Raw genomic sequence first — 13673 nt, forward strand, 5'->3', positions numbered from 1 at the left:
CAGTCACATATATATATATATATATATATATATATATATATATATATAATTAAAATACTAATGAATTTACTTACTAGAACTTGTTACGTAAAAAACAGAATGCTTCAAACTGCCTGAAACAGCCTTTGGTTTATTCTGACTGTCCTCTGTAGGGAGTTGATTGATTAGTTGAGTTTAACACCTGTGGTTGACAGTGGCGGCTCGTCGGGGGAGGCAGGGGAGGCACAGCTTCCCCATAATTTTGAGGTGAAAATGGGAGGAGGAAGCCGCCACTGGTGGTTGATGAAGCCTGCAGTTCGAGCCAATCAGATGCTTTTGTTAGTCTCGTGGTTGTCCGATGGAGTCCTCAGGAGGAGCTGGAGCTCTGCGCTAATGAATTTAGAGCTGCTGCAGTCATCAGAACCTGCTGCTGCTGTTGATTAGAGAGTCTGACTGCATATTGATCAGACATGCATCCCGGGCAGCGTCTGATTGAAAACACGATTCTCACATCTCTCTCCAGCTCCTCGTGCAGTCCGCTACCTCTTCATTGCAAATGGCAGGTTCTGCATGCTGACAGCGCTGTCTCTGAGAGAGACAACTCTATTGCCTTGTCTAAATACCCGCACTTGCGGTCTTGGCCACTTGGCCTCCCAGATCTTAAAAACGCCAAAGCACAGTGCACGCACACTAAACCCACACTATCTCGAATACCGCTCCGGAGCGCTATCCCATAAGTAATGTATCCCATCATGCATCATGACATGTTCTGGAAATAAATCGTGAGACTTTTTGGTGAGATCACACGAGAGGTAACGGAAACCTTTCCAGTGTAAGTTAGATATTAATATAATAAATAGCTGTTACATATAATTTGGTAAACAAAGTGTTGCACGTTTTATTGGTGTAAAGATGAGTAGTGGTGATATTTATTTTGTAAACATTTGCAACAGCTTTTCATCACTTAATTAGAAGCACCACAAATTGTGTCATGTAGGGACTAACTGAACAGACATTTAGAAGTTGATTTTAAAATGCAAAGTAATTAAAATTAAAATAAAGCTATGTAAACGCATGCATTTTTACACAAGTGGTCAAGTGTAAAGACCGCAAGTGTGGGTATTTGGACAAGGCATATATGATATGCAGGATGAAGAAATGAGAATAGCGGACAGGTGACGCAGTAATCAGGTTTCATAGGTATGATGATCACCTTTAACAAAACTATAGGGTGTAAATATAATATATATATATATATATATATATTAGGGCTGGGTTTTGACACAAATTTCACAATTCGATTCGACTCTCATTCACAAGCTTGTGATTCAAACTGTGTTTGTCATTTGTTTTTTGGTAACTCGATGGCCAGATATATTTGGAGTTATACACAGAAGCATAAAGCAATACCAAAAATCATGTTGCACAGCATATGCTGGGTGATTTGCTTCAGCTGAACATGCTTGTTTTCTCTGTCCTGTAGAGTCAGTGGGTCTCCGGGGTCGAGTCCTGAGGAAGATTAAGGACCTGAGATCTTCACTGATGTTCCTGATGAGTTCCTCTGTCCGATCACCAGAGAGCTCATGAAGGACCCCGTCATCGCTGCAGGTCAGTGCAGGACACGGATCCAAATGAGTTTGTCCTGATAAATCTAGATTGAAGATTATCTGAATTTAATTCAATGTGTTTGTCATTCCTGTCTAGTGTTGCCAGATTCCCGTTTTTCTCGCACAATAGGGCTATTTTGAACATTTTTTTTTTTTTTTTTTTTTTTGGGACTTTTATAATTTACCATGGCTATCAAAATTGTATGGATAGCAATGTCAGTATCATATGTTCTGTTATTCATAATAAAATGTAGTGTATTATGTATGTATTAAATGTGTGTGTGAGAGTGTGTGTGTGTAGATATATATATTAGTGCTGTCAAACGATTAATCGACAATTTTATATTGTCAGTTTAACATGCCTAATATTAAGACATGATGGGGACACTAAAAACAAAATGCACTCAAAAGGATTTAAATTACTTACAATTTTAATTTTAAATATTTATTATTTAAAATGTTATACTTTCATATTGTCAGTTTAACATTTTATCTAATATGTTAAGACATGATTGGGACATTAAAGAAGAACAAAATTAACAAAAAGGGTTTTTTATATATTCTCATATATATGTAATATAATATATGAGAATGTTTCTTTTATGGCCCTTTATGGGAATCCCATGGATTGATGAGGGAAAAATTTAGCTAGTTTTAATTAATTTTGGGTGGATTTTGGGCTAGAAATTTTTCTCCAACTAAATCAGTTTGAGCAATTGCAAATCACAACATGAAACGCTGGGAGGCAATGAGAGCAATGCATGTTTAAGTGGTGTGATTAACTGATGTGTTCTTTAACGATGTATTTTCCTATGAAAGAGAGGCGATGGAGAGCTGGATCAACACTCCCAATCGCTCCAGCCCGATGACCAACCTGCCTTTACAAACCACGCTACTGACCGCCAACAGAAGCCTGAAGATGGCCATACAGCGCTGGAAGAGCAGCCACTGAGGCTGAAGACTGCATGCACAGGTGGAGGAGTTTCTTACACACACCAGTGTTCATTTTGACAGCCAATTTTGATTTAGTTTTAGTCATAGTCTTTTGACTAAAATGCAATTTAGTTTTAGTCATATTTTAGTCATCTGAATTGTTTTTAGTTTTAGTCTAGTTTTAGTCGACTAAATATCATAAGAATTAGTCGACTAAATCTACAGTAAATTTAGTCGGCTAAAATCTAATGGGTTTAGTTAACAGTGCATTTATCAAGCATTTCTCTAAAATGTCCATGATATTAAGGTTTTATCATGATAGACAACGATTTAACTGCTGTGACACACAACATGCCTTTGTTAAAATTAAATAAAACCACTTCTCATAAAGAACAAGAACATGGTCTTCTTTTTAATGAAATACCAATGCTTATATAGGCTAATTATGCATTCTTTATAGCAACTTGTTTATCATATTCTTCACTCTTTCAAGCAGACATATTTATTTCTATAAATAAATTTAGATTAATCTTTAGGGCTACTAAAGTTTTTCAGTCAAGAGCAGTGTGTGATTTTCTGTCTTTCTTTTGTTGCTTGATTAACATCAATGACTCGGACAATAGCAACTAAATTAGGCTGCTGTCCCTTTAAAACCGAATGCACAGCTGCAATGGATGCAATGTACTGATACACGTCTCCCTGCTGTTTACATTCACGTTAATCAACTGTGTTTTTATGTGAATACTCGTCAAACGGACAATTCGACATCATTTTGCGACGCGAAAGAATACTCGCGCACTGTGAGAGGCGCTTTCTGTGTGTGTGTGCTTCAGTGTCTGCGCTCAGAAAACCCGACCGAACTGAGTTCTCTCTTGCGTCGTCAGATATATCTATATGTCTGCTATTCTCTTACTCCCACATATTGACATTTTTCAACGTTTTATGCGACGTGCAGCAAGTGTATGTTAGCTTATGTCTCGCCGGTTCATATGTACGCATCTAACCTCTTATGCAGCAGATTTGTTCTGAATGAATCTCATCCCAAATCGTCCCTCCCTAACATTTTCGTCTCGTTTTTATTCATTGACGAAAATGTCAATAGATTTACGTCATAGTTTTTGTCATTCAAGTTTTAGAGTTTTAGTTCGTTATTGTCTCGTTGTCCTCAGTGAAAAAAATGTTGTTGACGAAAATTATGATGATAAATTATTCGTCAACGAAATTAACATTGACATACACTCTGAGAAATATCAAAATAAAGCTTCCAAAAGGGTGTTTTCACAGTGATGCCATAGAAGAGCCATTTTTGGTTCTCCAAAGAACCTATCAGTGAACTGTTCCTAAAAGAACAATTTTTCCAAATGTGAAGAACATTTTAATAATCTAAAGAACCGGAAAGATTCCATGGATCTTTAAAGGGGTCATGAACTGACTTTGTTTTTTTTATTTTGTACTGTTCTCCGAGGTCCACGTATAATGTTATCAAGATTTTTACATCAAAAAACAGCATAATTTAGAATATGCTATTTTCTGTCCTGTTTTTGACCCCCCTCATCAGAACGCTCTGTTTGAATGGGCGTGGCGTTATTTACACTACATACAAGAATCGTTGGGTGTGGCTAAACAGGCTGTGATGTCGAAGCAGGCGGTGATCTTATTCTGTGGAGGCGGGGTTTATCCACACTACTACATCATAGAGTAGAACATTCCAAAAGCTGTCGTTTTGGCAGACTGCCTTCAATATAAACTGTTTTTAGACTAACGACAAAGTTTTGAGTTCTCAAACTTGCAGGATGTTTTTGTAACACAATGACCTCTTATATGTCAAAATATCAAGGGAATTTTGGTTCCTCAGTTCATGACCCCTTTAAGGTTCATGGAATCATGAATACCGATAAAGAACCTTTACTTTTAGTACTGTAGATAAAAAAGGTCTTGTCTTCGATGCTGAATTAATTCTCATTGACAACATTAGATTTCAGACTGACATCTGACAAAACTGACGCTTTAAAGGGGTCATATGATGCTGCTAAAAAGAACATTATTTTGTGTATTTGGTGTAATGAAATGTGTTTATGCAGTCATTGATTAGAAATGATTTATTTTTTAGTGAGCGAATGTTTAAAAATGCTAACTTGATGGCATTGCATTTTGTCTCAACAGCAATATTAGTTTGATGCATAACAGGCCGCAGATTAGATAAGTCAGCCGTACGGCTTAAGAGGGCCTTAGACTTTCTATCACGTGATAAAACAGAAATAGAGAAAACTACAGGCTAGATAGTCTCCTACAACAACTTCAAGCATTTTGCTTTGTTCATGTTCATCTCTTTGCAAGCGAAGCGGCGTTACTGTTTTACTAGTTCACACAGCTCTGTCTGTATGACGGCCTCAATAGTGTTCAGCCGAGGGTAATTTGAGGTGTTCGGGTTGAACAGGTGCTGCAGAAGTCAAGCTAATGTACCTTGATTTGAGTAGAGCTTTTCAGTGGAGGTCAGAAAGACATATAACTGCGTAAATGCATTTCTACTCAAAATAGCTCATGGACAGAACTGGGAAAAGCTTTTACTAGTTGATTCCACATGGTTTTTCATCATAAAGCTAACATGTCGGTGCCCAACCACTCATGAATAAAATATATAACACACTACCAACATTGACTGATTTTGCTTCGCATGAGCATTTTAATTTAAAGCTTCAATGCTTCAGGTTAATGCAGACAAATAAAAAATTGTGCTTACTGGTCAGGTTTATCTTTATTTTTTTTTAATTTTGGGTAGCTAGTAAAGCCAGAAAAAAAACCCATGGAAACTTCAGTTTATGGCATTAATATTGTGTGAGAAATAAAACACAATATTAAATGTGGGCTGTAAATTATGCTGAAGCCTGCTAGTGGACATATTTGATTTTGACAGGTTTTGTTTCTCTTTCTAGTGGGACTTTTATTTACTGAAATGGAAAACTTATTTTTAATACAAAGTGCATAAGTGATCACAATCCATGAGACTCTCTTAAAATTTCTCTTTCTTTTTTACATTAAAACAATAAAAACAACAACATAAATTGAATTTTTTTTGATGGCTTTAGTATTTAGTGTGGGAAATAAAATAAGCATGTGTCCAGACCCTTTAATAATGGATGTTCTCCAGATTATGATAATTTTTAACTAGCTTGTCCAAATTACAATGCAACACTTCATAGTGCTTAATAATAAAGTAATACGTTTTTCAGTGTTTTTTTTTTATTTCCCATAAATGGACCATGACAGAAATGAATTCATTTTAATACAGAATGCAGTAATAGAGCACAACTCATGAGGCACCAATTGCAGAAAAAATAATATATATACACATTTCAAATATTAAAAGATGGGCAGATATTATATTTTTCTCCACTTCCTTCACATAAACTTTAGCATGCGCTCACACCCAGATGGCCTCCGTAGTTTCATATTTCTTTTAAAAGTAGCTGTGCAAAAATAACTATATAAAATATATTGCTTTGACAGATACCAAGCAGGTGGCGCCGTAAATAAATTAATCTAGACCGGAATAACAAGCAGGAAAGAACAGACTTTTCACCATCGTAGGGCAAATTCAGATGTAATGTACAAACATACAAACAGACCAGGTACAAGTTTAATAACCGCAAACATCACGTCAACCAAAAATGCATGAAAAACGCAAAATACACTTTTTTTTGTAAATAAATGGTCAAAATACACCATCTTCACATAAAAGGTGAAAAATACACATTACAGTAATATTTACAGTACATGGTCGAGGGTCTGATCGCTGTCATAATGTCAGGCAACATTAACCCCTTCTCAATGGGATCCTCAGTGCTGTGTCTGTGAATCAGTGTGATGCAGTGATCGAGCCCCGCTTCAGGTGTTTATGGTCCGTTATGGTCCCTTTTGAAGGGCTTAAAAACAATCTAAATAATCATCCTGGCTGCTGGAGTTGTCCATGTTCACAGGGCTTAAAGAAAACACAAGTAGAAACAGACCCATAAATCAGTTCTAACGTAACCAACGAGCACTGTCTGAACTTCAGAATATAAATGTCATGTTTTCATATATTTCTGAGTGAATATTGTGTTTGTGAACACTTTAAATCTTGTTATATAACTATATATGGCACTATTCATGATCTTTAAAACCTTGAAATGGCTTGAAATTTTGTAGGCAAATAAATTGTGCCTACATATGAATTTCTTTATAAAACTTAAGTTTGAATTAAAATGGATAAGTTTGAAACTGTATTATACTACAATATGGAAAATGGAGAATAGGTATGTGTCCAAACCTTTGGATTGTATATATTTTGTATATCTATTCTTTACGATATACATACAAATACCAATCAAAGGTTTGGAGTGGGGAAGATTTTTTAAAATGTTTTTGAAAGAAGTGTCTCCAAAGCTGCATGCATTTGATCAAAAATATGGTAAACAATTGTGAAACTAAAATAAATGTTTTCTATGTGAATATATTGTAAAATGTAATTTATTCCTGTGATGCAAAGCTAAGTTTTCAGCATCATTACTCCAGGCTTCACTGTCACGTGATCCTTCTGAAATTATGCTGATTTGCTGCTCAAGAAACATTTCTGATTATCAATGTTGAAAACACTTGAAATATTTTTTTTTGTTTTCAGGATCCTATGATGAATAGAAAGCATTTATTTGAAATAGAAATACTTTGTAACATTATAAATGTCTTTACTGTCACTTTTGATCAGTTTAGTTTAATGCATCCTTTCTGAATAGAAGTATTAATTTCTTAAATGTTTTGCATGGACAGTAGTGTGTATATGTGTGTGTGTGTGTGTGTGTGTGTGTATATATATATATATATATATATATATATATAGGGCTGGAATCATCTTCAGATCGAATCCCTTCATCTGAAGTGTGTTTTCTAGGGTTGTTGCATATGAACATCCTAAACATTCGACTCAATAAAAGATCTCTTTGGTCTCATTGCCGCTACATGAATGGTGGGGTTTTCTCGAGTTAAGCCGGGCTGTTTGCTCATGCTGTCTGTGAATGAATGTGCCATGGCCAGAACCGGTTTGCTTTCTTTATGGCAGAACTCTTTAGCATGCAGACTCCCATTGTGCAGGCCGCCCATGGCGGGACACTTGAGCGGCTCGTAATAAGCTCCGGACGGTTTTCCGTACACAATCTCACCCGTCAGACCCACAGAAACAACGAGTCCTTCAGTGGAGTGACTCTGCCAACCTCGAGACACCACCGGCTGCTGCTGCTGTTGAAATCGAGCCGTTTTGTCCATGATTCCCATGAACGGACGGGGTTTGTACTCCACAGAGCCGGTCTGGCTGATCTTAGGCTTGTCCGATGCGGTTTTGGTGCGCACGTCTGGGCCTTGCGCTTTCCCGCTGTCTGATAAACTGCTGCTGGACGCCAGGCTGCTGGTGGAGCTGGAAACCCTCATGCTGGCGTCCTTTCGCAGCTCTCGACTTTGAGCTCCAGAAGTCGCAGAAAGAACCGTCCCTTCTAGAGTTTTAGACGAGTGCATTTGGACGTCTGCATCGTCGTTTGTGGGCAGTAACGGGCTGATATCAATGCCTGGTCCAGCCTTTAGGACGCTGGATATGTGCCGGCTGGGAATCGGGCTGGACGGAGCATATTGCGACTGGCTCTTTGTGTTGGTCGGCCGTGTGGATCCTGCCTGTAAGGAGCCAAGATGCTGGTTAGTTTTGACGATCTGCGCCTGTTTGCTGGGCTGCAGGACGAGGCTCTTCTGGTGCTGATGTCGGAGGCTTTGCCTGTGAGGCGGCGAAACTGAGCGGCCGTTTGAAGTCCGGTTTAGCGAGTAGATGTTTTGAGACCAGGCCTCAGAGTCGTCGTCCTCCTCCTCCTCCTCCTCTTCCTTCTCATCATCATCGCCGCGCTCTGGACCAGCATGCTCCAGGTCGGCCGGCAGGTTGCTCAGGCTCTGCTGTTTGCTCTGGCTGCGCTGCATCTGTTTGCACTCGTCCTCCACGCGCACCAGCAAACGGCAGATCTCGCGGTTGTTGGGGCAGAGCTTCGTGGCCTCGTGCAGGTCAGCTAATGCTGCGGTGAACTGTCTGTGAGCAGAGCGTTCAGATAGAGATGGAGAGAAAATAGGAAGAATAATTGAGGCTGGAAACGCAAACAAGTGACAGGAAAATTAACCAATCATTCAAATAAAAACAAATATTGACAATAATTACATTTTTTAATTATTTGTTATTATTTGTTATAGAAAAACAAGTTATGCTCAAAGTCCAGAGCCTCGATCATAACATTATAACAGGCACCTTCCGAGTAGAGACCTGCACTATCGCGGGACCCAACGCAGCAGAGTGTGGCGCAGGACAACACTTGATGGGCGAGTGCGGGCGGGTAGAGACTCGTGTGTGCAGGATGCGGGAGAAGGGTGTATCACACTAGGCAATCTTAACCGTGCCCGAGCACGTTTGACCCCCAAAGCTCGGTTCGTTTGACTAGTGTGATCGCTCCGTGCCGCGCTCTGTTTGTTTAGCCATCCCTGGCTCGGTTGGAAGAGGTGGGCCAGAGCACGGTTCAGTTATATAAAGATCAGTGTGTGTGAGCGCTAACCGAACTTATGATGCGTGCAGCATGATTGCGTGAACATTTCTGAGCGGCAAAAGTGATAGATCTGTAAAGCGCAATATTGTGAGAGGGCCGTGTGTTACCGTGTCCCAAACGACTCAAAATAATGAACCACAAAGTTAACAAAACGATGCACTCCCCTGTGCTGAGCGAGAACGCTTGTCTGCTGTCTTCACGAGCTGTTGGAAACTTCCTATTTCCCACTTATGAAGTCGTGAGCGCTGCTGCAGTCTTAGGCCCACCCCAAATGCTCTCATTGGTTGAGACGCGTGATGACACCCATCCCAAGCCAGTACTGATCAACATCTCACCCCTCCTGTGACCCATGGTTTGTCTGTATGTGTATTCTGAGCCAGTGAGCAATGGACTTTCATAATAATAAAAAAAACTGCGTTAATGTGCGATAGAATAATTGTTGGCGTTAATCAATTAGTGTGATAATGCGTTAACTTGCCCAGCCCTAATATATATATATATATATATATAAAATTATAAATATAATTCATTCATATCACTTGTTTAATTACATTTAAACATTACATTTCTCAGCTATAATTGTAACATATTAATCAACATTCACTCCACTATTTTAAATAGGTGATTTATATTTCTAAAAATAATTTTTTTTACAGATTACAATTTTAAATTATAATCACCAAATATTTCAATTTGCTTTTGCTCACTAGGTTCAGAGCAGCATCTGTGCAGCATCTGAAGATGCTTCATGGTCTCACCTGCTGCTGCGTTTGGCTCTGGCTCTCGCGTAGTACGCCTCGTACGATTTGGGTTTGAGCTCCAAAGCCTTGGTTGCGAACTCCTCTGCCATGCCAAAGTCCTGTCAGAGAGAGTGAGGTGAACATCAGGTACCAAAACTCAGAACAACCAAACTAAGAAGCAATCATCCACTCATGCAGAATTTAGATTCCCACCGCAGCACGGCTGAATAGCTGTAAATTGGTCCAAATAATAGGTGATTTAATTAATGAACTCTTCAGCTGTTGTTCATTGTGTCATCAATCAGAGGTGCAGACTGGAAATTGGCTCTGTATTGTGTCGGGAGACCTTTTGGAGCCGGGCTACTACTTCTGAAAAGACCTTCAAATCAATTCAGGTCCTCTTGAGTAATTTGCATCTTTCTCGTCTTGCCGTGTCTGACATCTTGAGCAGCGAAAAACCACAATCTGATTGATCCAGACCAGCAGAACCAGCACACCTTGGCACAAACTCTTGGCATGAAGCGTAATAATAATTGATAATTATTAGAGAATTTGTAATTTTTCAAGAATTTCTATAGTTGAGTTGTTGATCATTTATATTAGGGATCAAATAACTAATCACAAAAAGCACATGGGAAGAGTACATTTTTGTAAAATATATTTAATATTTTATTAATAAATTTACATAGGAAATTATATTGTATATTAAATATTGGTATTTTCCTCTTTTTATACATTTCCAGTCTGCAATGATATTTTTGACTAAACCTAAAATTATTAAACATAGTTTTTATTAAGTGAAATAAATCTGAAATAAAATATAAATATAAATACTAGGGATGCTCCGATCGATCGGCCGGAGATCGGTATCGGCCGATAATCACATTTTATGACTCGATCGGTACTCACTACACTTGACCGATCTCACGAACCGATCGCAATTTGATGACGTCAACGCGTGACCACGTACATGATGCGTGGGGACATAAATGATGTTGCGCCGCAGTCATGTCATCGCCGGTGTGGAAATGATATGACGTTTCGAGAAACAATGAAAAATTCGCTATTTGTCGTGCATGTTTTGCATGATGATATGATGAATGGATGGTTCATTTTTAACAGCAGATTCAGTGACGTTAGAGCTGCTCTGCGCCTCACTGCACACGTCTGCGGCGCGTTACGGCTCCACGGGAACCGGAGCTGATCGCGGCCGCTCTAGTCAGTGCTTGTGTTTATACCAGCCAGCCGCGGCACGTTTCTGAAGCGGCTCTCCGCCTGCTTGGCTAAAAATAGCCTTTTGTGAGTTGTCACAGCGTGGAGGACGGAACAAAACCTCGTCGGAGCCGTAAGGGATAACGGTAATATAACACGCTGATCGTGGGCTGCTCTTAAATTAACATTTATTTATAAAACAAAATATCTTCTTTGGCCATATTAGCCTACTCAATAGCATTAACACAGGCTTTACTCCTTTCAAACTTTATCTGGAATGTCACCGTTTCTGTCACTGCAACTTCCCGACCAGGCGAACGAACACACACACACACACACACACACACACAATCGTCTGCCTCATGAAAAAAATGTAGTTAATATTTCCATCATTTATGATTTATTTTATCCACCCGCAAATAATCAGAATACATTTTTTATTACCCGACCCGCGGATTATCCGCAGCACCCGAGGATATAGGAAAAGCAAAATATGTTTGCTGCGTAAATCAGATGGACTTACTAAAAATGTAAATTCATTCTCTGCCAGCAGGAGGTGCTTTAAAGCGTGAGAAACAGAGGTTTCCCCAGTAACGGCTGTACCCAAAGCAGCCCTGAGCTCACAAACGCTGCTTTATCAGACATATAACATGCAAGATGAAATGAAAATGACATCGAAAATTTTCTAAAGATAGTCTTCCTTCAGAAATACAGTGATATAAAATCACCCGCGCCTCGTTTTGATTTTTAAGCGTGCAGTACGTGCTCATGTTTATTCAACGAAGCCTTTTGAAAAATCGGTCAGTTTTGATATTGTGGCGAGTGCCACAAATAAATAAATGTATGGGAAACACATCCCACAGCACAACCACCTGAGCCCAACTTCAGTCTACTCATCACCTTAACTGCGGTTGTAGCCGGCGCCAGACTGATAAACAAACACAGACCGGAAGTTAACTTCGGGCCAGGCGCGTGCGCCCGATGAAACCGTCTATATAAAGCTTGAAGCATCAGAATCGGTATCGGTATTCGTTTGACTAGTGTGATCGCTCCGTGCTGCGCTCGGTTTGTTTAGCTGTCCCTGGCTAAAGAGGAGCAAGACATCTTTTTTTCATCCTTTTTCTTTTGAAATTGTTATATTATGTAAAATATTAATAAAAAGACTTTGAAAAAAAAAAGAAAATGTGTCTACAGAAACCAGCAGACTGCACAAAAGAGACATAAGTGAATGAGAGCAGGTGTCTGGTGAGGCATTTGTAATGATCTCTGGTGTCTTACGTTGGTTTTCCGGCGACAGCGGGAGAGATTGAGGTACAAAGACACACGCAGCTCCTTAAAGGCCTTGAGTTCATCACCGAATCCCTCTCTGGGAAACTTCCTCAATGCGTACTGATACCGCTGAGCCGCTTCCTTCATCTTCCCCCTCTGAGAGAGAGAGAAACGCAGCTCATCAATCACAGATCATCCTGACACAAACGTCTCACACACATCGTCTGCTCTGATAACAATCACTCAATATGTCATTATTTTCAATCCCGTTTCTCCTGGATTAAAGCTCAGCACTTTGATAAGGCGTGTGGAGATAATCGTTCTCATTTTTATTTTAATAAGCGTTCAGACATTAATATCACACATCAAAACTCATCTCTGGAATACTTGATTATTATTAGTCAGTCTCAACATTGAGTTCTCAAATATCTCTGAAATTATGCTAAACTTTTCTCTCATTCCATACACCATATATATATATATATAATTCATTTAGTTATAATCAACATTTCTCTTGCTCCATCCACCCATTGGCTGGGTCTTGTGTGAGTAAATTACATTTATAATTTATTATATATTATCTAGTATTGAATAAATATAATTTATAATTATATTAATATATTTAAAGTAATAAATTAAATTACATTATAATTATAAACAACATTTCTCTACCCTTTTAAATGTCTTGTTTTCAATAAATTATGTATAATTATATATTATCTTTCATTGAATAAATTATATTCATACATGTATAATAATAAATTAAAATTAAAGTAATTATATTAATTATATGATATATACTTTTAATAATAATAATACAATTAAAATATTTTATTAAATATTATAAAATTCTAAAATATTATTTATAATTATAATAAGCATTTCTTTCACTCCATCCACCCTCTTGCATTTTTTTCCCACTGTTAATCCCATTTTTATTTTAATAGGAATTCAGTCATTAATATCACATATCAAAATTTATCTCTGGAATACTGTTAAAGGGGTCATATGATGCTGCTAAAAAGAACATTATTTTGTGTATTTGGTGTAATGAAATGTGTTTATGCGGTTTAAGGTTAAAAAAACACATTATTTTCCACCAGTTATCCAGTGCGATGTGATTGGCCGAATACCTCAAGCGTGAGACGGAAATGTTACATGTTACGCCATACTGTGTTGATGCCGTGTCCGGCTGGAGCGACGAGACAAAAACATTAAAACCCATTATCCATTATAAATTTGTTGCATCCAGTGGGGACATAATTATGGATTATAATGACTTATACTGTCTATTTACGCGTTGCGTTGCATCGCGCCGCGTAAACATAAAATCA

The 13673-nt window shown here is 38.4% G+C and overlaps 1 protein-coding gene and 1 pseudogene across 2 annotated transcripts in view; one reads left to right on the plus strand and one right to left on the minus strand.

Moving 5' to 3' along the window:
- Positions 1-2592, plus strand: part of LOC107663963 (WD repeat, SAM and U-box domain-containing protein 1-like) — a 9444-nt pseudogene extending 6852 nt beyond the window's left edge.
- A 4787-nt stretch (positions 2593-7379) lies between these two features.
- The window catches only part of LOC107663891 (protein TANC1-like), a 234819-nt gene continuing 228525 nt past the window's right edge, over positions 7380-13673 (minus strand). For both annotated transcript variants that reach the window (XM_016454294.1, XM_016454302.1), the window contains 3 exons: positions 12349-12495; positions 9877-9977; positions 7380-8613 (listed from right to left, as the gene is read on the minus strand). In XM_016454294.1, the coding sequence (XP_016309780.1) occupies positions 7464-8613; positions 9877-9977; positions 12349-12495 (1398 nt within the window). In that variant the 3' untranslated portion in view covers positions 7380-7463. The remainder of the gene's footprint in view (positions 8614-9876; positions 9978-12348; positions 12496-13673) is intronic.

This window comes from Sinocyclocheilus anshuiensis, unplaced genomic scaffold (assembly GCF_001515605.1).
Source record: "Sinocyclocheilus anshuiensis isolate Anshui unplaced genomic scaffold, SAMN03320099.WGS_v1.1 scaffold81, whole genome shotgun sequence".
Taxonomy (NCBI): domain Eukaryota; kingdom Metazoa; phylum Chordata; class Actinopteri; order Cypriniformes; family Cyprinidae; genus Sinocyclocheilus; species Sinocyclocheilus anshuiensis.